This window comes from Haliaeetus albicilla, chromosome 24 (assembly GCF_947461875.1).
Source record: "Haliaeetus albicilla chromosome 24, bHalAlb1.1, whole genome shotgun sequence".
In the NCBI taxonomy this organism is placed as follows: domain Eukaryota; kingdom Metazoa; phylum Chordata; class Aves; order Accipitriformes; family Accipitridae; genus Haliaeetus; species Haliaeetus albicilla.
The window spans coordinates 185,447-213,126 of record NC_091506.1 but is presented as its reverse complement, the minus strand read 5'-3'; the positions used below and the strand labels follow the sequence as shown (position 1 = coordinate 213,126).

Here is a 27,680-nt window from a genome sequence, read left to right as displayed (position 1 = left end):
TCCCAACTGACTTTACAATGACCAGGCCAAATATAGACAGAACCAAAGAGGACTAGGATTTCCTCGCTGTCTGGGGCAGAACTACAATATCTGCACCATGCTTGTCTAGATGATAATTTCTTCTTCTGTAAGTTCATTATGTCAAAACTATAGGAAGCCCACATGTTTCAATGAAAAAAAGATAGGTTTCTTGCCCTAAATAATTTGTCTAAATTAGTAATCAGTTCTTACAGATCTTACATCTAACCTATTGACAGAAAATCTTGAAAATAATCCTCTTCCATATATTACCAGTATAGATCCTGTACCTCTTTGGAAGCAGAGTTAGCAAAGCAGAATTTTTGTTCTACCCATTTCATTTTACCTTGTGTGGCTTCATACTCTGTAGAATCAGGGCAAAGATTATTCAAGTAATCTGTAGAAAATAATCAAACACAGACATCCAGTAATCAGAATACAAATCCACATAATTTGTAGTATTATTAGTTAAAACATAAAATCTTAATTTTACAGTCATAGAATGGTTTGGGTTGGAAGGGACCTTAAAAATCATCTAGTGCAACCCCCTTGCCATGGGCAGGGACATCTTTCACTAGACCGGGTTGCTCAAAGCCCCATCCAACCTGACCTTGAACACTTCCAGGGATAGGGCATCCACAGTAATGTCCCATATCACTTTATTCCCAAATAATTAAGTGTATATAGCCTCTTTCCAAAGCAAAACTCATATTTTACTTCATTCTGCTTTGAGAATCAATGCAAGAGCATTGATACAGATTTGGACTCATCACATAACTTGGCAGGTATGAACAACTAAACAGAGAGTGACAAAAATATTTTCTTGTTTCTCAGCCAAAAGAATTTCTGCGTAGCACCACTTTACAAATAATTGTTTTTCTAATGAATTCTATATTCCCATCTGAATGAATGGGGTTAGCTGTAATGGCTGATTTTCTATATTTATAGTAAATTCATTACATGCATTTTATAGACACAGGAAGGAGACTCTGGTTCTGTACATGCAGAGTTCAATGATTACTACAGAACTCAGTCTCATTCTGAGGTTCTGTAAAATACACACAATAGGACTTACGTTTACAGGAATTATATTTGCATTATATTCAAACCTTTAACCTGTCAGTTTTGTTTGGACTGCTTGCCTTTGATCGTCTGTCTGTTCTTTGTCTGTGTCTTTATGCTTTTAATGACTGTAGTATCTAAGTGCCACCATTTGAAAAGCCTAATCCTGAAATACTTCATTCTTATCTTTCTGATGAATCCAGGCTCCTAAATTCTGCATCCAATAATTAGGCCTCTGTGCTGAGAATGGTGCTGTGCATGGATATCCATTCCCTTGAATGTCCTGTCCATAGCTGTTTCTCTTTCTAGTGCTGTGCCCTCCCTGGCATCCCAAAATCTACCTGGCTTTTACATGCATTCAGGAAAGCATCTGCTGGTACTCAGGCAGGCAGCAAGGGGTTGTGTGGTGTTATCAGGCAATATTTAGCATTCCTTTTCACAGCTGCAAGCTCTGTCCTTGGCTATGGACATTTAACTGAGTGGGCAATTCCTTTTGGCTGTAGTGCAGTAATTGGCAACCAATATCTTCATAAAATACCCTTCCTTATCTGGTAGAAACAGCCAGTTATGAACACACAAGTACACCTGCATATTCTAATTTTTTTTTATGCTGTCTAGGGAATCTGAAGGACTGCACTGTTCCAGACCTACTCTGTCCTAGCAGGCAAAGAGGGGCTTGGTTTCTTGAGGTGAAGAACTGAAGCAGTAAACCTGTTTTCTGAAATAGCTTTATCCAGAAGACCTTATCTCACTACACACGAAAGCTTTTCTTTTCCCAGTTAGTGCCAGTACCTGGGACAAGGAGGAGCTTAAGTTGCTTCAAGCATAGATGGAATCCAATCACTGGAGTTGGACTGAATTCCAGCTCTCTCACAAAATACCATGCTTCATGTTTGCAATTTACCTTGTGGACCACAGAAATGGGCAGAGAAAATGGAGCATAGTGGGGGTATTTCTGACAGGGACATGCCAAGTCTTTTTTCTTAGATGCAGTGTTTGTGTGCATGCACTAAAAACACTGTAAGGATCATGTGAGACTACTAAGTACTGCAACCAGGAAGTCTGGAAGGTTGTCCTTAATGTAAACACACCCAGAGAGGGAAGCAAGTCAGACACGAAAAAAGGCCTACTCTTGGCACCCGGTGTTCATTTGTATTGCTCGTACTAAAAAAGCAAAACCAGCTGTGAATAATGAGTTACATCCTTGATCAAAGTGTCTGAAGCAAGATGAAACTGCTGCTAATCTGTGCTGTGAATAAAAATTTCATATGGTCACTTTGTTCTGCTGCATCTATAGGAGTCCCTTCTAATATGCTGTGCCCTTCATCAGCTGTTGAGTATGGGCAAGGTTTATGGATTCCTTTTTACTGTCCCACACATAACTCATCTTGCATCCCTCTCCACCCACACATATACATACTCCCAAAGCATTTCTCCATCTTTATGTCTATGGATCCTTGCTCTTTTGTGTTCTGATCTGACTAAATTACTGGACAACACTGAGATTCATTGTTACATTTCACCATTTCCTTCCCCAACCAGTTCATTTGTTAGAAACCTAAACTTCACAGTTCTTTCTAGGCGCCACATCCTGCTTCAGAAAGCTTGCTCCCCTCACAGGCTCAGACTTGCTAGATTTGCTGTGGCTTGCAGAGAATGAGCCACCAGAGGGAACACAACCCCCTTGGAGAGACTCCAGGTGGGAGTGATATATATGGTCCTGAATGTAAAGGGAAGATGTTACTGTAAATGTAAAATCTGTAAATGTACTGTTAATGTAAATTTGGATCTCTGTCTCCTACAATGCAGAGAAATTGGACTGGGATTTTGACTTAAACTTATCACTAGCCTTAGGTGTACTGTACATAGGGCTTAGGGTGCAGTACTGGGTACAACTGCTTTGTTGATAGAGTACAAGTGGATGGTGCTTGCCACTGTCATACAGGATGCAATGCAGAGTCCCCTTGCTGGGGACTACAGTCCCCTACTGTCTTTGGTAATTGCCCTTGACATAACTAAAATCAAACCTGTTTGCTGGCAGTGAGGCTGAACTCTGCCTCTCCTAATTCACAGAAGGAAAAAGCCAAGAAGGAATGGCTAAAACCACCTGACTACACTTTTCTGTGACCTTTCAGCATGGTTGTGCTGAAGAAGTGCCCGCTCCTTCCCAGGCTCTCTGACATTTCCTGAGTCCTGTACTAAGCATATTGAAGTTCCCGGGAAATTCCACACTGCTTCAGCCCTATTTTAGCTGTCTTGGCACCAACATGTGGCACAATGGAGGCACAGAACATCATGGGAGGGTTTCCACTGAGTAGCTTTGACAGTGATTTTACTGACCTGTGAGCAGCACACGATACTGGAAGACACGCTGCACCACTTTCAAAAGCTGGTGTTTCACACTCTGAGGGCTGCCACCAGAGCTCTGCTGTCCTCAATGAAAGGGAAAGGAAACAAAGATCAGGGATGTGTGAGCTCAGCAGCAAACTGTCATCTCCACCTGATACGTACAATGAAAGTTTGCTACCAGTTGCATGCACAAATTCCATTGAACCATTCCCAATTTACCCAGCTTGCCAGAGGGTATTGTCTTTGTGACTATAAAGAAGTACCGTAAACAGTTTATTTCCTATGGCATCATTCACAAATAGTTTGGACTCAGAGGGAAAAGGGAGGAAAGTGAATACCATTTAGAAGGTAAGCCATAAAGATTTTAGGGTGGCATCAGAAGGCAGAGGTATCAGATCTCAGTGAGGCTTGTCATTGTTGTTCCTTTTTTGGACTGAAAGTTTCTTCTGCCTGCAACTTTTTAGTATCTTATTTCAAGACAAGGAATTGAGCAAAATACAGCAAGTATTGTGATTGAGTTGGAACTCAATGTCCGGAGAGTGTTTACAAGAAAATAAAGTGAGGTCGTGATCTGATTTAACACACACATGAAAAAATAGCAGCATTTTTCTCTTTACCTTTACTCTTTAGATTCAACTCAATTGCATGTTGCCGCATATCAGGCCCAGTCAGCATGGGTTTATGAAAGGCAGGTCCTGCTTGACTAACCTGATCTCCTTTTATGACAAAGTGACCCACTTAGTGGATAAGGGAAAGGCTGCAGATGTTGTTTACATGGACTTTAGCAAAGCCTTTGACATCATTTCCTACAGCATTCTCCTGGAGAAACTGGCTGCTCGTGGCTTGGATGGGCGTACTCTTTGCTGGGTAAAAAACTGGCTGGATGGCCAGGCCCAAAGTGTGGTGGTGAATGGAGTTAAATGCAGTTGGTGGCCCTTGACAAGTGGTGTTCCCCAGGGCTCAGTAGTGGTGCCAGTTCTGTTTAATATCTTTATCATTTATCTGAATGAGGGGATTGAGTGCACACTCAGTAAGTTTGCAGACAACACCGCATTTGGCGGGAATGTTGATCTGCTTGAGGGTAGAAAGGCTCTACCAGAGGGATCTGGACAGGCTGGATTGATGGGTCAAGGCTAGTTGTATAACATTCAGCTGAGTGCCGGGTTCTGCACTTGGGTCACAACAACCCCATACAGTGCTACAGGCTCGGGGAGAGTGGCTGGAAAGCTGCCTGGTGGAAAAGGACCTGGGGGTGCTGGTCGACAGCTGGCTGAATATGAGCCAGCAGTGTGCCCAGGTGGCCAAGAAGGCCAATAGCATTCTGGCTTTTGTCAGAAATAGTGTGGCCAGCAGGACTAGGGAAGTGATCGTCCCCCTGTACTCAGCAGTGGTAAGGCTGCACATCAAACACTGTGTTCGGTTTTGGGCCCCTCACTACAAGAAAGACATTGAGGTGCTGGAGCATGTCCAAAGAAGGGCAACGAAGCTGGTGATGGGCCTGGAGCACAAGTCTTATGAGGAGCAGCTGAGGATAACTGGGGTTGTTTAGTCTGGAGAAAAGGAAGCACAGGAAAGGGGCTTGTACCGATGTGGGGGTTGGTCTCTTTTCCCAGGTAACAAGTGATAGGATGAGAGGAAACGGCCTTAAGTTGTGCCAGGGGAGGTTTAGATTGGATATTAGGAAAAATTCCTTCACTGAAAGGGTTATCAAGCACTGGAACAGGCTGCCCAGGGAGGTGGTTTGAGTTACCATCCCTGGTGGTATTTCAAAGACGTGGCGCTTAGGGACATGGTTTAGTGGCAGTGTTAGGTTTATGGTTGGACTTGATGATCTTGAGGGTCTTTTCCAACCTAAATGATTCTATTCTGTAAGGGCTCAATTAAAATAGGAAAACTTGCTGTATATCTATTAAGTGTCACAACAGTGCTGCAAAAACAATAGAAAGCCACAAAACTCAATCCTCAAAAGTCTCCACATCGCCAGAGGCACCAAGAAACAGAACCTTACAGTACCCGAGAGGAGTGGCACAAAACCCAGATGGTTCCTTACAAGGTGGAAGTCCAAAATCCAGTCTAATTTCACAGGGTTTCAGTGTTCATTGATAAACATTTCTGAAGTGTTTGCCACTTGTGAAGGGACAAAATGAGAACAGGAATCTAACTGTTTAAAGGAAGGCTGGCAAGAGACAACATTTTCCAAGACAGCAGAGATGTCTCTTGTTACTGCATTACTCCTCTAACTGGCTGATTACCATCACCAAATGTGCATTCAGGGTTGTGCTGAGCATTCCCAGTCCCCCATACTCAAGTCAAAGGTGCCAGAAACAAGATGAGGCCCTAAATTCTGTGTTGTTAGACTGGAAGGCTATAGTGGTCATGCTTTAAAAAAATGCCATAGGAAAGGACTGAGATACACCTCCCCCTCATTTGTGTGTGTATGCATGCATGTAAGAGGGCAAGAAGTTACAGAGCTCACTGATTCTAGGGCAAAATCCTGCTGATCTCATCCTAGGAAAAGCCTCATCTGTTTTCTTAGAAGTAAGAGCTAAATTTCAGGGTTGATAGTTAAGACAGAAGTGTGTAGGCCTGTGGCTGGAGGGATGCTTTTCACTAGAAAACCTGCATTTGCCAAGTTCATGTTCAGAGCAGTGTGAACCACCAGAGATTCCCTCAGCTGCTAACAGGAAATAATTGTGACTGCAAGGTATCTGTTTGTAAATGCTGACTTCCAAATGTCTTCTGAAATTAATTGTTATCCTTAATATTTCACATGTGCTGCAGAGAAAAACACAATCCATACCCCATAAAGCTGGCACTCTAAATAACCTTTAAGGTCCGATCACTAATTTATCCTTACAGCCCCTCTGCCACCCAAGTGCACATTGTTATTTCTCTTACCAGATAAAGATAATAAGAAACAGGGGTTCTAGACCCACAATAAAGCAGTGTAGCTTTTAACCATTTTAGCTCAATAGAGTCAGTATAGCCCAGCTGAACTTTCCCATCCACATATGGGTATATGCTTTTGAAATTATGTGAAGTGGCCACAGTGCCAGTACTTTAAAATGTAATCAGGAATCATGGAATTTCTGTCACGTGTATCTTGATGGTGTTTTTCAGTTATTCAGCACCGATGACTGAGTTAACACAACTGGAAAATACCTGTTTCTTGCTACATGGCCAGAGATTACAGGCCTAGAAGTTACAGACCATTCAGGGAGTCTAGATGAAAAGAACCCTGTTTGTGTCTTCCTGTGCAGTTCAGTGTTGCCTGTCACAACATCCTCTGTAAACAGAGGAAGCAGTTAACAGGCATTTAAAAATACAGAGAAATGCAATTGTAAAGATCTTGTGGGTTGATTGCTGCCAGCAGCTAAGCACCTACCTATACAGGCTAACCCTGACTTCATCCTGACCAGACCCAGTATAAAAGAAAGGAATGAAAATGCAGTGAAAGAAGAGACGATATGAAGAGATGGTAATAATAATACTTATTAACTCTAACACATCCTCAAAGAACTTAATAAGTTAATACGTGACTGAGGAACTACTCCATTATGTGCATATATTTCAGCAAAATATAGTCACGGATCTGTAGATTCACATACATTCTGTATGCACACACAGGGGTGTGTGGGTAACAGAAACAGAAACACAACATGCACATGTGAACACCTCACTTCCGTTTTAGCACCAGGATGTGTGAACAGAGCTATTCTCCCATTTTATCCTGTGTGAACACTGGAGGAGTTGTAGAAAAAATATCTTTGAGTAAGCCCTGTGGCACAACCATGCATTAATGCAGCTAAAAAAACATGGGAGCCTTACCTCAAACTCCTGAATTATGGTAGCCACTTGGGAATATTTAAGGCAGGTTTCATCTAGCAAAGCCAAATTCCTATCAAACTGCATAATGTATGCTGTGTGGTGATTCAGCCTTGACTTTCTGGAGAGAAAAACATCAGCAACTTTCTGGTGTTCCTCCCTAAGGCCACAGAAAGAGAAGAAGCAGCAAACAAACAAATAAATAAAAATTAAAGAAGAACCATACTCCTTTCTCATTGTATTAGACCCACAGTAGTGCAGGATATTGTGCAGCTAAAGCCTGGGTTAAATCGCAGGGAAGAGGCAGTGCTTCATGGACATACTGGACAACAAAGTGGGCTGCTGTTCAATGGGTGCCATGGGGGGGCTGATCCTTTGGCTGTGCCTTTGCCATGGCAGCACTGTGTGTCCATAGTGGGTACAATATCTCCTTTCTGGACATAGCTTCTGCTGCTCCAAACAGACCTTCAAGCTGCTGCAGTGCTTTGAGCACTGGTTGTGGGGGATAATACAACATCTTCAGTTGTAATATCATATCTTCAGCTCTCCTTCATTGCCCGCTTCTCAGCACTGCCCTACCATCATCCGTCTCAGCACCCAGTTGCACAGTATTGTAATATTTATGAAGCATGCACAGGGAGAGAACAGGACAAAATCTGTGACTGCAAAAGAGTGATCATAGTTAGGAGAGGAACATGAGTTCCTGGGGATGTCAGAGCAACAGAGTGTCTGGGGGAGCTCAGGCACATGGAAGGACTTACTGGAAGGTTCAAGGGTGGTAGTCACCTGTGAACCTGTATGAGTGCAGCCATATGCCACGTGTCATTCTGTTGTGTTGACAGCATTTGCAATACAGCCCTCTTTTTTCTCCGGTGTCACAGAGTAGTTCTGGACAGAATCTTAGGGCATTTCCAGTTGTGTCCCTTTTGTCTGAGAGAACAAGCAGGATGCTGCTAGAGTAGGACTATGACTTCTTTAGGACGCAACAAGCCATTTTAGATCCCAGCCGAAAACACCACTTCTGTTTGTGGTATGAGTGTATAAATCACTGATGAAATTTTTTAAGTCTTTCTGCCATTTGTAACAGTCCCTTGGTGGACATGAACCAATATAACATTCTCTTTAGCCTTTTCTTTCCTTGTTGTGTGCTTTGACTTGAAAGTGCAGGGCTGACAAGGAGAGCTGTGCCCTGCATTTAGGATTGTTAGCGAAAAGTTCTCCTGATCTAATCGACTTCCTTAACTGCTCAGGGGCAGTGCTGCGATAGGATCAGCCACTGCCTCCTGGACTCCAGCAAGGTGGAGGTGTGAGGCTGTCAGAGCCAGAGTAGTTCAGTCTAGGCCAGGGCCTGTGCTAGCTGCTGTAGGTTTAGTCAGCTTGGGTCTGCAGAGGTAATTTCTCTTAGACATTCTTATTCCAGCAGTTTGATACACTACGGCCTGGCAGCCTGGCTTAGGTCAGAGGTCTCCTTAACTGAATGAATTTGAGCTTTGTCTGTCTTTAGGCATGGTCTTATTCTCTCATGGAACGACTTGCCCTATAAGGATGTTTGGCTTATGTGGAGTCCCTCAGCAGGCTGACAGCGTCTGTTTGGCTTGGAAGCCTAGCCTGTGCAGAGCCCTGCCTTAGTGCTAGGAGTGATGGGGTGTCCCTTATCTGAGAGCTATGCAGTGGCTATGTAGATTTCTGTAAGCAGATGATTCTTTAGGACCAATTCTGATGTCTGTTGTTCCTGCTTCCTATGGCATGAGTCTGTGATCTTCACGCCACAAGTGTGAAGCTGCTTGGTGATGTCTGTGAACTAGCATCAGAGGATAATGAATATGAAGCAGGCTGTCCTCACACTGACTGACAGGGCTGTTTTGGAGTCATGGGCTGTGCACTGCGTAAATGTTTCAGTATTTGGTTTCTTAGCCTGACAGCCTCTACATTTACTTCCTTCCTGCCTGGATGCAAAATCTGCCAAAGTAGTTCAGGTTCCACTCCTATCATGTCTGCTGGAATCCCAGGCTCCCTGCCAGTGGGATCAAGGAAACACCGACAAGTTCACCCACCTGCTGTGAAAGGTATGTTAAGGCTACCAAACCATGCCATTCTATACTTGCCATTTAAGGACTCTTTCTTCCAGTTGTCCCAGGATGTCTTGGTGTAATTCATAAATTTCAGGGAGTTCACTTAAGCCCTGCTTGAGTTTAACTTCTTCCTGCTCATTTTCACCTTCTTCTCCAAGTACTTTCAAGATACCTTCATAGAAATCCTGTGAACAACAATACAGAAATTGGGCAAACAGACTTAAAGTCTCTTTTCTGAAATTATCGTTACAATTTCTCAACTCCTAAACTCTGCTTTAGTCATAGCATATGTTTTTTTCCATTCATTAGTTCACACAGATTTTCAGCTGAATTCCACAATGCTGTCAACCCAAAATTGAACATTTCACCTGACCAAGCCATCAGACCGTTATGCATATAATGAGTTTGGTATCTTTTTATTTACCTTGCCTTTTTTCCCTGTTTTTCTGGATGTAGCTGGTCTCATTTTTATAGCATTTCTTAACCAGAAACATAGTTTTTAAAAATGAAGGATGAGATTCTCCTGTCATTTCATTGGGTCCAACAGCTTGACATGAAAAACATCAATGTGTACAAGTCTTGTGCTAAAATTTGCAACACTTGTCTCCAAATGTGAACTTAAAGAGAGGAAGAAGCTATACCTTCCCTATGAAACCTAACTGAGACCTTTTTTCCTCATCTTAGAAATGGTTTTGATCCTGAAGTGATTTATAAATTATGTAGGCACAGGAGTAATTTCGTCTATATTAAAATGTAGCTAGCTCTGGTACATATTAGGGCACCTGTTTAAGAGTGCATAGCAAAATGTTTCCCCAGCTTTGACTTGGAAGTGAGGAATAAGGCCTCCATCTCAAACTGCAGTGATAATTTGTATTGGATCCCTGGGCATTAGAAAATCATCCCAGCAGCAGCCAGCAGATATTTTGTGTGCAAAACATTGCTTAAGTCTCCTTCATCCAGAGCTCTGGATGCTGAAATGTTTTCAGGTAAAAGCCCAATTCCTACAAAATCCATCTTCTCTGCTTCATGCTTGTAAAGGAGCCTTTGCTGGCACCTGGATACACTCGAGAGACTTTAGCTCCTGTGGTGCCCTGGCCCTTTGCAGATTCCTACCAGCCACTGTTTCTTTCCCCTGCCTGCTGCTGTCAGACACATCCCCTCTTCACAGGCAGTGGCTAAGCTCAGGCATTTAAAGCTGCCTGGGCTTTGTGGAGGTCTGTCCTGGTTTCAGCTGGGATAGAGTTAATTTTCTTTCTAGTAGCTGACACAGTGTTATGTTTTGGATTCAGTATGAGAAGAATGTTGATAACACATTGATGTTTTCGGTTGTTGCTAAGTAGTGTTTAGACTAAGTCAAGGATTTTTCAGCTCTTCATGCCCAGCCAGCAAGAAGGCTGGAGGGGCACAAGAAGTTGGGAGGGGACACAGCCAGGACAGCTGACCCAAACTGGCCAAAGGAATACTCCCTACCATGTGACATCATGCCCAGTATATAAACTAGGGGGAGTTGGCTTGGGGGTGCGGATTGCTGCTTGGGAGCTAACTGGGCATCAGTAGGCGAGTGGTGAGCAATTGCATTGTGCATCACTTGTGTTGTATATTCCAATTCTATTATTATTATTATTATTATTATTATTATTATTATTTTCTTCCTTTCTGTCCTATTAAACTGTTCTCATCTCAGCCCATGAGTTTTACTTTTTTTTTTCCTCATTATCTCCCCCCATTGCACTGGGTGGGGGGGAAGTGAGTGAGTGGCTGCATAGTGCTTAGTTGCTGGCTGGGGTTATACCATGACAAGGTCTGAATGCAAACTGTGGCAATGGGGTGCAACGCAATGCACCACACAGCAAGGCAGGAAAGCTGATGCTGTGCAGAGGTATAACTAATGCTTTGCTGCTGAGTAGCGTGAGGCAGCTTCCTAATCCAGGCATTCTGGCTGCCTTTGCCAGGAGCTAGGGCACTGTAACTAGATGGTTTATCTTCATAGTAGTATCTGTTGTTCAAAAGCAGCAGCCTTCATTCAATAAAATTAAAAGGGTATGATTTCAGCACCTGCTTCTTCAGTATTCCTACAAAGTACAAGTAATTGAAAAGCTTTAGTATAGTATTCAGTGTTTGTCTGAGGATGGTCCTGCAGAACTGTTACAGGTTTAATTCTCCTCTGTATTCCCTGTAAAGAGATGACTCCGTGTGTTCCTCCATCAGGGTCAGGTTGGGCTCTTACTGTTGAATTTCCTATTTCTGCTAGTCAGGTCTTCATGGGCAAAGTATCTGAATCTCAGTTTTTCTATGAAAATAAGTGAACAATTAAAAAACCTAAGTGCATCCCAGTTTGTGATGAGAGCAGAAACTGGGCATTCATATACAATTGCTTAGAAACTAATTCTGCGAGTGCCTTTTCTAATCTTTTTCTACATCCCAATAAGCCATGAAGTGCATGGAGTTTTTATTGCAAAAGATCAGGAAAAAAGGGGTGAGAGTGAAAACCGGAGTAAATAATCAAAACAACAGCTCAGTAGAGAGGCCACATTAACTGTGAGGCTTGAAAGCTCCTGGTGACTCGTTTTGGTACAGCAGCTGCAGACTAGAGATTGCAAAGCTTCCTTCCTTATAAAAATACTGTCTGTCCTTATCTGTCCTTCCTTTCTTTTTTTGTGTGTGAAGGTAAGGCTAGGGAATTGCAGCATTCTCTGCATGCCTACACATGCCAGTTTTTTCCAGTAAGTATCAAATCAAGTATTGTTTTTAAATTCAGCATTTAGAATACTTGAATGGAAGCTTTGTAGCTGAATATACTTAGATTCACTGACTTTGAAGCCAGGAGGGACCGTACTGATGTGATGTGATTTAGTGTGGTCTGGTCAGTAGTCCAGACCACAAGACTTATTAAAATATAGCATTACTAGGAAAACAACCAACTTTTAGATTTAAGACAGAATCTACCACATGTTATGGATACGCTAACACTACATCGTGAGAAAAAACCACAAGTCCCAAAAGGGGGTTTTGGTGATCTCATGAAGGGTCAGGTAACTCATAACCACATACAAAGCCCAAGCATCTAGTCACAGCAGAGCTGCTGTTAAAGCCCTGGTTGCATCCTGTCAGAGTAAGGCCATGACACCAGGAGTTGTTCTTCCAGCAGGTTCACACTGAGCTCTGCTTCAGCCCAAGATCTAGTGTGAAGGAAGGCTTTAATGTCTGAGCAGTCTGGCCAGATCCATGCTGTGAATGTATTTTTTCACATGCTACTCTGCAAACAGTGAGTTATTATTAAAACCAATGTTTTTTCAAAGATATATTAAAAACATTCTCTGTCTGCCCATAGAAGGCAATCAGGAAAAAAAAATGCAGCTGCTTTAACAATTGCTGGGAAGGTGATTCTGCTGGATGAGTTAATAGAAATGGCAGCTAGCTTTTTCCACTCAGAGACCATTTCCTGGCCTCCTACCCCACTGTATGTGATGTGGCCAAATGTGCTGTGAAAGGGAGCAGGGGCTTGATAAAAAGAAACCTCTAAGGTTGCACAGCTCATTGAAAGATGCCAAGCTGTTTCTATCTGACCCTGAGCCAGGATCGGATAGGTTGAGTATCTTCCTCTGTCAGGATCTAGTGATCGTGAAACCTAATGCCAAAAAGTCAAGTTCTGTTCCCTGAACTTTTAGGGACAATATTAAGAACTTCCTCAGGGTGTACTGGGATTTACCATGGCATTTCTCATGACTCTGGCTTCTGCCTAGTTAAATTTTATAAGTACATGGAATAATTAAGGAGGAGTCTGAAAGAATTGATTTCCATGAAACTTGCTCATGTCCAGGTATGAGCAACTCAACAGAGTATGTTTCACTGGGAATCCATATTTTACATTAGATAGTCCACTTTAGTTTGATTAAAACAAGGTAGCTGTATTGATTTGAGCATGCTGGGGATCTGGTTGGTATGACTGTGGTCCTGCTGAAAGGTTCTATAAGCAACAGGAGAGCCTCTGAGCAAAGAACTTCAAAATTCCTCTCTCCTCACCAGTAGGAACTGACTCCAGGCAAGTTTTTAGTCTCCTCAGATTCATTCCTGGCTTTTCTGTTGTAACACTGTCAACTGCAATGTACACACTGGCTCACTATGAACTGGAACAACTGGAATATCTAATAGATGCTAGCCAAAAGGAAAGTCACACATACACTATATTTTTTTAGTAACTATGACAGATGAAGCATTTGTTTTCTGAAAAGCCACTAGAACTAGGTAAAAAAAAGATCATGATGTCAATTTGCTTTTTTATTAACTATATCCTGGGTAAAACAAGATCATACAAATTTCTGAAAGAGTATTATTGTGTTTCCTAATTATCTAGATCTGATTTCCACAACATGTCCTGCCCCAGTACAACAAATAATCCCAACGTTGTGCTATTCCAGCTCCCATTTTTTTCTGGTGTGTTAGTGAGCCTAGCTACATATTTCAGCCAGCATACACTCCAGAGGCCTTCCAACCAACTAAGCCAGTCAATCCTTCTTCTGGATGCTCTTCCTAACTCAAAGGAATCTGCAACCTTTCAAAGTCCTCAGTCATCGTAATTAATCCACACTGGGGAAAGGGAAAGAATCCAAAGGGTTCTTTCAGCTTATTGTGCCTGGGGAAGTGAATAGCTGTAGTAAGTTCACTACTGATGTGCTTAAGTAACCTATTATGTTACAGAAATGTCATCTTTTCCAAATTAACATGGAACAGCTCTGTATTTGTCCACTTTCCACCATAGCTGAGCAACAAGATTAACACTCCTTTCCCACAGCATCTCAGTGGATTTAATTAGTCATTAATTGCCTGCCCCTTTGATTATAATGAATTCTCAGACAAATTATTTGATTCCAGTTGCCTGGATAGCCTCATTCCTAATGATTAATAAAAAACCCGCAGCATAACAGTAATCACTATAAACATCCATTAAAAAAAAAATTATGTCACTATTGAAAATGCTGAGTGCCTGGGAAGCCATTAATCAGATGAAAAGTGCTTTTGCAGTCTCACTAACTCTAGTCAATCATGGCACCTGAAGGGCTCCATGTCTGTCACCCAAGCCCCATGTCTAAACACAGAAGGTACCAAACACTGAGTCCATATAATTCCCTGCTGGGTCAAATCTTTCTTAGAAAACAACAGCATGAACTGAAGTCATTCAGTTTAAGGCTCTGGCATGATGGCCACAGAGCTCAGTCTCATCCAGGGGCATATGAGCCTACAGATCTCATTCCTGTCTTATGCCTATACTTGCACCAGTGTTTGTGTGTGCATGTGAAAGCATAACCCAAGCTGGCTAGGTGACACAGAAGGTTAGCAATTGCGCTATAAAAATACATTTTTGAAACATAAAACTTTTCATTACATTTTGGGCACCCATAAACAAGACCTTTGCAGTCATCCAATGGCCAAATCCCTAACATCCCTGAAATAAACCCTACAAATAATTAAGTGAAAGAAAGAGGATCATAACCCACAGCTACAAAGGTTGGTTGGTTGTTTTTTTTTTCTTCTTTTGTTTGTGCACATCACTAACTCACACAAGTTAAATATTTTTCCCCAAGAATGCCTCTGAAGAACTTCTGTTCTCTGCTGCAAATGGAGACTGTAACCTGGAGCCTGTTATAAGGGCACAAGACACGCAGGAATGTGGGGTTAGTTTCAACAAGATCTTATGGTTTATGTGGAGCACTGCCTAAATGTCACATGCTTGGCTCTTGGAGTAGAATCTCCAGGTGATGAGGCTCAAGCTGGTTGCTGCGATGAGATGCATTAGAAATGCTGGCAGTGCCTGCTAATGGTAAGAGGAAACAGTGATTACAGGAGAGTTTTGGAAAAAAAAAAAGATTTAGGTACCTGGCTCAGGGATACAGAAAGGTAGCCCAATTTACCTGGGATCAGCAACCTGGAAAACTTTGTAGCAGGTAGTTATCTCTAGGTAGTATTTCAAAGGAGTCAGCAATGCCAGCAACCAGAGGTTTTTGGTAGAGCACTTAGCAAGGAAGTTGTCTGCAGGATCCAACATCTATGTGAAATGTGATATTCTAATCCAAAGGTAAAAGGGGTAGTTAATGGGACAAGAGTTAGTTCTGGGGTTTGCTTCCAGGATTTTGTGAGCAGATGCAGAAAGAGTGAGTTTGTGTATTAAATCTCTCCAACAATGGAGCTGAATATGCTTTGGAGTCCAGCTGCAAAAACGAATTGTAGCAATCCTGTATGCATATCAACAGCCATTTTGCAAGATGGATACATCCCATACATATTGTGGTCCTTTCTGCATTTCAGCCCTGCTGCCAGTAACCTTTATCAGCCTGAGAACATTTAACCTTGCAGGACCCTAGTGAAAGGAAGGAAAACTAATCTCTTGTCAGCTAAGCCACTGCTTCAGGCCAGTAGTTTACCCAGGAGAAAAAACTGCCTGTATATATATATATATATATATATATTTGCTATGTTGGGGGATTTCTCTTCTTTAACTTCTACTTGAAAATAATCCAGGGTATAGTAATTCAGTCTGAATCCAGAATATCTGTTTGCTTTTTCTGTGTATAACTGAATATGCCAAGTTAGATCAGTTCATCCAATCGCCCATGGATCCCTGGGGAACCAGGGACTACTGCAGCCAGTCTAGTAGGGCTAGTTAGGAAATGATAGGACTGAAATCAGTCTCTACCCTCACTGGAAAAAGGTGATGGTTCTACCACCTGCAATAGGCTGAAACCAACTGTGTAGATTAGAAAGGCAAGTAGACTGGAGGAGAGAAAGTCAAGATTTTGACTTAATGCTGTAGCTGAACCGATAGGTCTATTTGAAAGACAACCTTTTAAAGTTTGTCAAGAAATGCTGATCAGTTGCTAGACCTCCTTCTTGGTTTTCTGTTGTTATTTGTTCATCTTCTAAAGCAGCAGTGTGTAAGATGCTAATCCAATTGTAATGGAAATCCTAGTTCTTGCATATTGACTACAACAGCAGGAGAATAGAAGGAGAAGGGAGTACAACACCATTATACTGGCTTTGCCAACAGTAATTTATAGTCCTACTGTTTGACCAGCAGTTGCTCTGCAGGTGGGAATGGAGGTTCCTTCTCACTGGCTCTCAGCACTATGTTCCCAGCACCAGGCCTGCTTTCGAGCTACAAATTGTGAATTTCTAGTAGAAGATGGTGGTTGTAGAGCAAAGTCACACTTTAACAGTTCAAGAGAAATATCTGAAAGGAAAAGTATATCTGTGACCAAAAAGTGTACATTATACTAGAAGGACCAGATTGCTAGACTCTGTGGCTGGGTTAGAAAAGCTCTGAATGCCTGCAGTCTAAGTAGTATGTTCGAGATCTTGGGTGCTGAAGCAAAGTCTCTACCTGCTCTTTGTTGCATTGTCTCACTGGAAGGAAGGAAGCTTCTGGCTGCAATAATGCACAAAGCAGAATAGAGCTCAACTGCTTTCCACATTCTGAAGTATATTCCTGATGTTGATAATGAGGGGAAGAAATCTTAACTCAAAAGGAGTCTGATGCAGTGCTTTGAAGAAGCTAATCATCTGCTGTTCTTGCAGTCACCTGCTAGAGAAAAACTATATAAATTTATACCAACCAAAGCTCTGACCTCTAATGCTGTCATGGCTGAATCAGCTTCCCTGCTTATACATCTACTCTGTTGAAGAACGGGAAAGGACTGATTGGTGAATCAGTTCATCTAGGATATTTCTACAGTTTTCAAGGAGAATTCTGGTTGGGGAGATGTGCGAGTTTCCATTAGGGAACAAAGCTGAGGAAAAAAACTAAAAATGGAGTGTACAGAGCAGATGCATTAGTGGAAAACCACGGCCATTTTTCTGCCTCAGTCCCCAGATGGGGATACTGGCACTTCAGCTGCAGAAATCATGTCTGCACACAGCATATTTACCTTGCTCACTCCACAACTCCCACCTGGCATCCAGTCTTCTATACTTTTCAATAAATAATGAAACATACATGCATCCAAAAATCATTTTGCATGTATATCTAGAATTGTAATTGCTTCCCAAGTCAAGCTGATATTTTAATGAACTGATAATATTGGAGAGTAAGTGTATTTGACCTTTTGTGAGTGGGCCAGGGAGAACAACAGGAAATTTTACTGCAGCCAAAACTTTATACAGCTGAAGTCTAGACTGATTGCATAAAATGGTGCAGGCTTTTACAACCACTTTCACTTTTTAAATGAAGGTGGATTCCACAGGTACTGCATATTGCAGTCCAAGGCTCTTTTGGACACCTAGGCATTACACTTGAGGGGAGGATGAAGAGATCAAAGAGGGAGAAGAGAGTCTCCGTATTAAAGCTGAATGCAGGCATGAGATGCTGTACAGTAAGCTGTAAGCCAATTCTGACTCATGGGTGGTTCTTGGAGGTATCTTCATTACCGCCAGCAGCCTCTTTCCTAATGATGAAAGTGAAAGTGTCGCCCCTGAATTAAAAAGTGGCACATCTCCTGTAGCAGCGTGAGTGACCCTTGATCTGCACTGAGCAGTGATCTTCCCAGATTTCTCATTACTGAGCTCAGCAGAAACAATGCCAGATGAACAGCAGAAAATACTATCACAGCAGACACAATTAGTCTCTTATCCTGCCATTGCAGGGTACAATCTAGGTCAGGAACCCTGACCTCAACACACACTCACATGTAGTCAAATACACATTCATCCAAAACACTGCAAATGAGTTTCAGAACTGGCAAGCTGTAGAGTATGCGTTGCGAATACTGTATCAGTGGGGCTTGTTACCAGGGAGTTGTCCTGATGCCAAATGTGCTAGTGTGACTTCCCTCTCCTTTTAAGAGATATACAGATTATCTGAAAGCTATTTTGGCTCAACATTCCCACTGCAGATTCTCCCTGCCTGATACATAGCTATTTTCCCACTGCTGATGAAGACAACAATGAATGAATAAATAAAAAACCCCAGCCTACTGTAAGTGAGGGCAGGCTATTCTTTTGTAACAGTGCATCTTTAGGCTTTTATAAGAGCTTCAGAGGGTCTAACAGCTAGCTTTTCATTTAGCCAGCATGTTCCATTCACTAAAGCATTTAATTAGGAAAGTAATGACTTGATTGGTCCAGCAGAACTTTGAACATCATCCAAGAAATTCACAGTAGTAAAAAAGGCTCAGCCAATCATTCACTGGAAGTGTAAATAATTAGAAAGATGGAGTTCTGTTTTGTCTGACATGTAATAGTGGCTCCTAAATTAGACATTTATTTTTTGTTCTTAAGAACATGCTGCCCACAAGAATTCTGGAAGTAGAGGTTAACTAGTGAGCCTGACTTCATGATAATCTGCATTTATGTACCTTTGAGTTAGTGACTTGAGCACTAAGATGATTTTTTTTTAATTTCCTAAGATTTATTTTGCAGTCAAAAGCCTTGGGGATGCCCAGTCCAGGGTTGGATCCCAACCTGCTCCAAAGGTTGAAGAACCAGCACATTATATCTATTCCTATCATATTCATATCCATATCAATGCTGAGGAAGCATAAATCTGGGTCTTGGTGTTTCTAAGAATTGTGGCCCATTGTTATAAGGAAAATGCAAACCAGGAAACAGGATCAACTTTCTTTGAACAGGGAGATGTTGGGGCTGCTGTTTTTTCAGTGCAGAGCTGTCCTTTTAGGTACCTTTATTCAGTAAATGCCTCAGAGGAAAGTAATAATGACTTCAAAGGGTTTTATGCACCAAAAGGTGATTTTATGTACAAAAGCCAAAGACAAAATAAATGCAAACATGGTACACTATCAAGCAAATGCTTGATCCCATACAGACTGGGATCCTGAGGCAGAGTGAGTCACACTAAGTTTGATTTGTGTATATCAAGTAAAGTCATTTGAAATAGACTGGCTGAAGGGAAGCAAATAAACCAGACTCTTGGTCCTCAAAGGTGATGTGTGAAACATTAGGCTGAGAAAGCAACCTGAAGCATTTTTGTTCAGGAGCTAGTATTAAGAAAAAGATGACAAGTGCAGCCTGCATTACTGGGGAAGAAAAATAGGAGAAAAGAATGACAGTTTGAGAACTAAATGATCCTGAAGGAAATGCAAAGACTAATCAACTTTGGGAAACTAAATTGTGAGTACCAGGAGATCAGGCATTTGGACTGCAAGGCCTGGCCAGTCCCATCTGCTCAGTCCAGAATGAGTTCTTAACTGCCTGCTTCAGAGAACTGCATTACCTTTGAGTAGGGCAAGTAACAGCTAACCCTTTAGATTATTATCACTACTACCACACCAACTGATACCAAGTTTGTGAGCTAACACAATGTTTCCACTCTTTCAGTTCAATAGCAGAGTGGGTGTATGGAAATGTCATCATTTTGGCAATCAATCAATTTATTAAAGTCTCCGCTGAAAGGCCAAACAGATTCTGTTATGCTGAATGAATAGCAGCTCCAGCCAAGCCTGGAAATGAGATGGGAAACTGCTCCTGCTGCAGGCTTAAGAAAAGCCTTTTTTCCTTTCTGAAAGCAGCTAGGGTGTGGTTTAGTTCCTTGCCTTTTTTTACCAACATATGGGTTTATATAAGAAGATGAGACTTGAGACTTGAAGATGAGCATTTAGAAACTGTTTTCTTGATAAAGTCCGTGATGGGGAAGAGAGAGAAATGTTTGCCTGAGCTGAGATATCACTGTCAAGGAAGCCTTTGGTCCTAACTGGCCATGAATGGGGTGTTGTACCTTGAGGGCATTTTGGTGACTCTGTGGTCACTGGTGGTTGCTTGTGACATCTGCCAGTGGGACCTGTGTCAACAGCGAGTGCACAGCAAAGCACAATTTTTTACTGTTGTGACTATTCCTAACACTATTCAAATATGCAAAAAGGAGTAATTAGATTATTGTAACTTTTTGCACTATGACAGTATTGAAAAGCCTCAGTTAGGCAATAATACTCCTGTAGTCTGAGTGACTTACATGTTGTAAAACTGGTAAGGGTTTCTCTAGATTTCTGGAATAATACACTGGGCAACAGGTGAATATAAAGGTCCAACAGTATTTGGGGTGGGAAAGGTAACAGTGCTTGGACTGTGGCTTTCTAGATGGAACATGATTGCACCAGAGAAATGTGCAGTTTATTTCTGAATGCCACTGCTGTAGGTAGCTATCATGCAGACATCAGCCTATAGCAGCAGAGATGGGGTATGCTAGGGCTATAGGCACCTGATAAAACACAGAAATGAACCCTCTGATCCTGTTCCTGTAAAGATTTTTGATCTCTTCTAAACTAAGGAGTGCCTGAACTAGCAGTCAAGTGTGAAAACAGACTGCCTGTTCCTCTCTTCTCCCTCAGTCTCTAACCCAGGCGCAATTCATACATCCTCACTATTTAGAAAGCCAACTCATAGAAACAATTAAATCTTATTTGAGAAAATTGCTTGTTGAGTCCGCTGAAAAAAGCCTCCAGTAGCCCCTAAAGGAGTGTATGCATTTGGTGATGGGGCAAGAAGGATACTTTTCCACTGCAGAAGAAAATCATTAATCAAAATTGTGCACCCAAAATCTCATCCTAAAATTGATGCAGATCTTTCTGAACTTTCTAACTTGAGACAATGGGAACTGAGACAGGGAAAGTGAAGAGTGCATGGTTACAGTGATTCTGACATTTTACAACCTGTAAGCGGCTTAACTTTGCAAACCAATGCATTCATTCAAGGGTTTACGTTAGGCCCATCTCTTAGTTTGAAATTTTTACTCCTCTTTTGGTGCTTTAACTTTCATAATTAAGGAAATAATAAGCATATGCAAAATACTTAAAAGATCCCTCTACCCCACTGGGATGGGCAGGCAGGGAAACAAAATCCCAGCAAAATAGGATTCAGTGGAATATTCCTTTACAGAACTGAAACATATATAAAAAACAAACAAGTCTTTCCAATTAAAATTGATGACTGACAGAAGTAGAATAACTTGCCCAGTCATAGCAGTGCTATTACTGGTATCTTTTCTGTGATAAATTAACCAGCTGACCCAAACCTAATGATTAAGTATGATTAAAACAGAGCCAATTTCCCTCATGCCTTAAAACCTTAATTCCAGGACTGGTAGGCCAAGCTCCAGGTAATGTTACTTATTTTCTGTAATAAACATTTCTGCTTAGAAAGTGTCTGAGTTCCTCAACAGGAGAGCAGGGAATAGTTACATTTTTGAGTCAAGCCAGGAAAACTCTCTGTTTTCATTCCCTCATATCTTTAAGCCAGCTCTGGAGCACTGCAGCAGATAAAATTAGCAATCAAGCAGATTTTTTCCCTAACTAACCTATAAGCAGTAATTTTTATGAAGATTCTTTTTATTAGGGATTACGAACAGTTTGGAGTCCATCCAGCAGAAGAGCAGCATGCACTTGCATCCATAGTTTAGTTCCTAAACTAAAAAATTTTAGGAAAGATATAAACCAGAATCCCTGTCCCATGTCAAAGTTGTCAACTTGGAAAAGAGAGCAAAAATGACATTTCCTGTTCTTTCCAAATGATTTCTACAGGCAGAAGATAGGATTATTGTGAAAATGCATAAATTACTCATCTACACACATAGCCTCAGAGCCAAATTCACCACACAGGGATTTACCAGAGGAAGGAGAAAAGGACAAAGTAAGTCCTGAAGGGACTGTGAAAGTCCTGAAACATCCCTTTCCTGGCCCAGCAACAGCATAGGCAAGGTAGCTTGACAGTAACATGATGCTATCTATAGCAGCCATGAGGGTGTGCAGCTATTCCTGCTGTGGCTAAAGGCACTGAAGTGCGTTGCAAGATTTGGATCTATATATTGAAGATTTTTCAGGCCATGTTAGTGAGCCACTTTTATCTCCTAAAGGTATATGGAAAATACTAGGATAAAATGCAAAGGAGAGGCCTCTCCTAGACACCTCCGCTAAATCCAGTACGCTGTACATGCACTCTAGTACAGCCCTACATTTCCATGCTGTTGATAATGTACCAAAGTACAAATGTATTTGGAAATGGAAAATTAAATACATTAAGAATGTTTTAATTGGATGCATCTAATGAAGATGCAGAGTGGCTAGTACTCTCAGTGCATGGTAATTTCCTTTGTGTACATTTCTCTTCTATTTTGATTTAGAAACTGGCAGAGGCTTTTCTCTTTTTTTTCTTGATGATACTTTTGGAAATCTTAATTTCAGTAAGGAGATCTGTGGGTATTCTTAATGATCAGGAGCCCTGTAATCCGCAGGTAAAGGAACCACCCTGGCTTCTCCAGGGGACAATGGATAACTACAACTGTGTCTCACTAGTGTCAGATAATGTGTTTGGCTGTGCAGAAATCAGAGGAAAGCCAGGATAGATAAGGCAAATGGCTAGGCAGGTTATCACCGATGTATCAAAATATTGGTAGACGCCAGCTAAGCAGCTAAGTCCCCTGAAGTGTTTTGTTCCCAGCTGACCAGCTTGGCAGTTTCTGATTTTTTGAAATGCAATCATCTGCAAGGTGTTTGTCATATATAAGGCTGCTCTCCTGCCTCTGCTGTCCAAGCCTGAGAAGGCTCTTAAGCTTTGGCAACTTGCTTGAGAGGCACAATGAGCAGGCAGCAATACAATGCTGACGTCACTACTTTTTCTCTCCATCAGAGTTCCTGTCCACTGCTAGGGTTTGGGGTGTCCTCCAAGGACAAACTGGGGCTACTTTTTGCCTTCTCAGGGAACTTCTTTCCAAGCAGCAGCGGGCATGCTTTTTGTGGTGGCTATTACTCCCTACTGCCTTGCAACTAACAGCCAAGAAAGACGTTGAGAGTGAGGCTACCTAAGCTGTGTACCAGTCTCCAAGGAAGCAGTGGCAGCTCTGTTAAAGGGACACAAGGTCTTCTGGGACAAAGCCACCAGTGGGTTTATACCATATAAGAGCTCTCTATCAGGCACTACAAGTGATTCTTTGCGTGTGTTCCCTCATGAGTTTCTGATACCAGAGTCTGTATTTTGCCCATAGTGACTACCTGTGTCACAGTGTGGATATCCAGGCCACACTGGGTATTACTGATATTGCATTATCGGAAAAAAAGAAGCTTAAAAGGAAGCAGAGTGCATCTGTTCAAACCAAATCCCCATGCTTCATAGCTCTGCTCCTGTGTAAAGAGAGAGGGTTCACCCCTGTTTATCACCATCTCCTTCTCTGCACTAGGCTTACTCTGCATCTTACACCAGTCTCAGAGCCCCAGTAAGCACTGTTGGTCAACACTTTTCCCTGTGAATGACAAATGCTAGATTTGAGGATCTGTAGCAAGAGCAGATTAGTGGCAGACATATTCTTTGCAATGGTTCACAGTAAGCCATTCCTCCTCAAATTTACCTCAGTCCCTTCAATGCTTTTATGTATTCTAAATTGCAGCTAAGTAAAAGGGCAATTGGGTTTCTGTGATTAAAATGATTTACTTACCATACGTAATAGCTGGAGCATCTCCACATATCTGGGGAAAGAGACAAACTTTTATTAATTGCCGTGAAACCAATGCTGAAGGGTGGATTGTGTAGCTTCAGTTTTAGGAGAGCAACAGATAGGTTTTAACAATGAACTCACACTTTTTCTGAAGACATCAGCTCCTGGGCAATGAGGTAAGCTCTGGACTGGCCTTCTTTCTGTCAACAGCAAAAACCAGAGACAATTAAGAGATGCCTCTTCCAAGAAGTAAAGCAGTGTTAGAGAGCACTTTGAATTGACATATTCCTTCAGTAAAAATAGTGACCAGGCTTTTATTCTTTGTTGTTCAGTGTGTGGCATCCTGGAGTCCTTTCCATGACAGGGTGTTTCCGCAATTCAAATACTAGTAGTATAGTACAATATAATAGCTGCTAAGGCAGATGTCAAGTTTGAAAAATGTGTTCTTATTGAAGAAGGAGAGAAATTTTCTATTGATTTTTACAGGTCCAAAATTTGTCAGAGAAGCAGAAAGTGCTCATCTTTGGTTAGGCTACCTTCGTGGCCATTGAGGCTCATACCATGTGTTTAGTACCCTTAATTACATGGAAAAGGGAGTTCTTTATCAAAATGGTCATATTCTAAACTGTTCTGACTGCTGTGAGACCTGTGGAAGCAAATGGGGCAAAGGGCTTTACTGCATGCTAAACAAAATGTCTAAGTTAAATGGCCATAAATATCTCCAGAAAGCAAACAGTTCAGTACTCCAGCAGACAACATTGTTTGAAATCTCAGTGGCATCTACTTAATTGGTAGGCATCTTAGAAGACCCAGAAAACTGTGAAAGAAGCAAAGTGTATGGCTTTGAGGTGCAAGTGGCTAATTAGGGTATTTTGCTCCTATTTCATGACTCATATTTATGGTAAGAAATGGCCAAAGCATGGAAACATTTAGTGAAAGGAAACTACTGGGAAAAGTTTGACTTATTTAGCAGTGGTGAAGTAGGGAACTAAAACAGTAGTCTAGCAGTAGTAAAGAAAAGCAACCCCTCACTGACCTAAAGTGGACTCAGGGCAGATGAGCTTAGCAGCAAGACTTTGTGGCATTGTTTGCCAGACCAGGTATGCTGGAAACTCATTGCTTACAGGTCCTGCTTCTGAAAGCCTACTCAGGAGAGAGTGGGACTTGCTGACATGTGATGCAGTCCCTTGGAGTAACTGTCAGGTGGGAAGTTTGTAGCTATATTTCCTCCATAAATTCTGCATGAGGAGGCTGATAGGGGTCAGGGAACGTAAAGCTTAATTGGGACCCCTCATAGAAAGTATTGATAGGACCCCAAACCCAAATTCATCTTCCCACAGATGCTGGCTTCCCAAATCACACTTGATGGATCAGATACACAATTGGGATTTACATAGCAGATCTGAGCAGTAAAAAATGTCTAAGCCAGTTCAAGCTAAATGCATTACAGACTTTTTACTTTCTTTCCCTCCTCCTCATTAGCATTTCCTTGAGTTGCAGGTGTTCTGTCACACAAAAGAAGTATCTGAGTTGCTCAAAGTCCCTTTCCATCATCATGGTGAACCATCTGCGATGTTTTGTATCTATAGAGGGACCAGCTTCTGGATTTCAGGATTTTCTCCCCCTCTCAAATTTTCTGGCTCATTCTGCCTGCAGTAAGCTGCAAACAGTGTAGGAAAGAATGAAACATTCCCTGTAGTGCTGGAAGCTGAAATTCAGTCATGTGGATACTGGAGTGTAAAAATCCCAGTAGCAAGGTCAACTGAAACATAATCGAAGCAATTTCACTGCCCAACATCCGTAAATTAAAAGAGGAATTTGTGATGGAACAGAATTTACATTTTTAAGATTCTTCCAGTTTTAATAACTTTAGGTATTCATTACAAAAGCAAGGAATTCAAGCACCAACTAGTGAATTCACCACTGCCTATTTCAGAGGAACCAAAGGCCAGTCAAGCATGTTGCAAATAGATGTCAGTATTGACTGCACACATGAGCAAAGGAAAGGCTTCTGCTTGCGTGAGGAGACTAGAGATCCCTTGCTGCTCCATAAATTTTCACCCTGGGGGTGATGGACCCCGAGGAGGATTATGATCTGATCAGTAGCGAATACGAGTGAAAAAGAAGTCCTTGAACCCTGATGATGATGGGTTAAATGAATGAGGCTTCATGTATAGGAAATGAACAGTGTCACAGTGACATTTTTTTCATCTTCAGTTTATTTCTGTGTACTTTTACTGGGAGGCAACTGAAGGTTGCAAGAGCCAAAGGAAATACTGAGAGTGAACTCCTCATCAGTCTCAGATGTCTAATCCGTCTCTCCTTTAGCACCAGGAGTCTGAGGGTATATGTCCCCTAGTGCTTTGTTCCTTTTTGCTGATGGGTGCCAAAGAGCATGCTTTGAATGACTTACTTTTGGAGAACCATACTACAGTTTAATAGAGTGCACTAGAAAGATCTTACATTTTTTCTTTAGTTTCACTTTCCTGCTACAAGCAAATATTTGATTTCCCCTTTCCCTGTGATTCCACTTTGTGAACACCTCTTGAAGATCATGATGTGCCTCTTCTGGTTGTCCCAACTGCTGTAGGAACATACTAGAGGCACTGATTTTTCTGTTCTCTTTCATTTCTCTACACAGGCATAGCAGAGCAAATGAAAAGGGGTGTGTTTCTTTCTGGGTCACCTGGCCCAGTGCTGGCTGTCCAACATGTCCTCTGTGGACAAGCCTGGCTCGGCTGTACCAAGAAGCAGAGTACATTTCCCCAGTGGGACAGGCCCACCTTCCCTTGGCATACACACAGTGTCGCACTCTGTAATTCCTCTTATGATTAATATGTCTTAGCCAAGAGACAAAACACAGGGACCCCAGTGTCACATGGCCTGTCTAGGGCGAGTTTGAGACAGTGTCTCTAGGCGTTGCCTGTCTTGTGTTATTTAATTGCTGTTTGTTTAACCAGGAAATGAACTCTGAGATTGAAGACATTGTCCAGGGACAGACTTCTGGGAATAGGGGATAGAGGGGGTGCAGGTCCCTCAAGCATCAAGTTTCTGAAACAATGTCCAAGCGATTATTATAACATTGCCAAGCTGCCATCTTTTTAGTAATCTCTATTCCCTGCAGCCAGTCCTATGCCCAGCCCTGAGGTATGGTTCCTTCCCAGTTCCCACTTCAGAAGCTGCACTCCAGGCCTCACTGCATGCCTCTGCTTAGCAGATGGAAGCCATGCAGCCATGTGGGGACCCTTGGCTTTCTGCTTCACTGAGTCTTCTTGTCTCATAACCTCATCACCCCATCCTCCTCAAAACCAAATGCTTAATAAAATGCTTGCAATATACAGTCTGAAATTGCAATATATAACTGAAATATCTCCCCGTTCTCTCCACCCTGAAAAACATGCTGGTGCCAGAAAGGTTGCAAGCACAAAAGCACTTGAACCAGGTTAGGAGCTTGTACAATTGCTACAGCTCAGCTGATCAGCGTAACTTGCGAAGCAAAGGTGATACTGTGCAATCATCTCTCCATTGGCTAACAAACTGAGCCCTACAGCCCTCCTCCAAATGGATACCAAGTTTAATGATGGAAAACTAAGACCTAGAGATGACTTGTGGCTTGCTCAGAGTTTCTCCTTCTCCAACAGCTGATGTTTCCCAATGTATAATGAAGCACACCACCATCAGAAAGCTTTTGTTTAGAACAATAAAGACCTAAAAGCCTGCAGCTCTTTACAGAGCACACATATGAGCACAGCTGAAGTTAAGTACTACTCTTAGGTAGTTCAAACTGAGAAACTTTAGGTTTCATGTCCCTTTTGTGCCTTCTGATAGAACAAACATTTGGGCTGAGAAAGGGCAAGTAGTGAACAGTGGAGGAAAATGGCTAATGGCCCATGCTGAGTGTGTTAATGTGCTATTTAACAGTTGCAGGA

The 27,680-nt window shown here is 42.0% G+C and overlaps 1 protein-coding gene across 3 annotated transcripts in view; it reads right to left on the bottom strand.

Annotated features, from left to right (window-relative positions):
- FGD5 (FYVE, RhoGEF and PH domain containing 5) overlaps positions 1–27,680 on the bottom strand; it is a 112,133-nt gene that overhangs the window by 32,418 nt on the left and 52,035 nt on the right. For 2 of the 3 annotated variants that reach the window (XM_069811707.1, XM_069811705.1), the window contains exons 4-9: positions 23,893–23,951; positions 23,752–23,782; positions 9,356–9,511; positions 7,258–7,410; positions 3,421–3,508; positions 365–415 (exon numbers count right to left, since the gene is read on the bottom strand). In XM_069811707.1, the coding sequence (XP_069667808.1) occupies positions 365–415; positions 3,421–3,508; positions 7,258–7,410; positions 9,356–9,511; positions 23,752–23,782; positions 23,893–23,951 (538 nt within the window). The remainder of the gene's footprint in view (positions 1–364; positions 416–3,420; positions 3,509–7,257; positions 7,411–9,355; positions 9,512–23,751; positions 23,783–23,892; positions 23,952–27,680) is intronic. The other variant, XM_069811706.1, reaches the window with a different exon arrangement.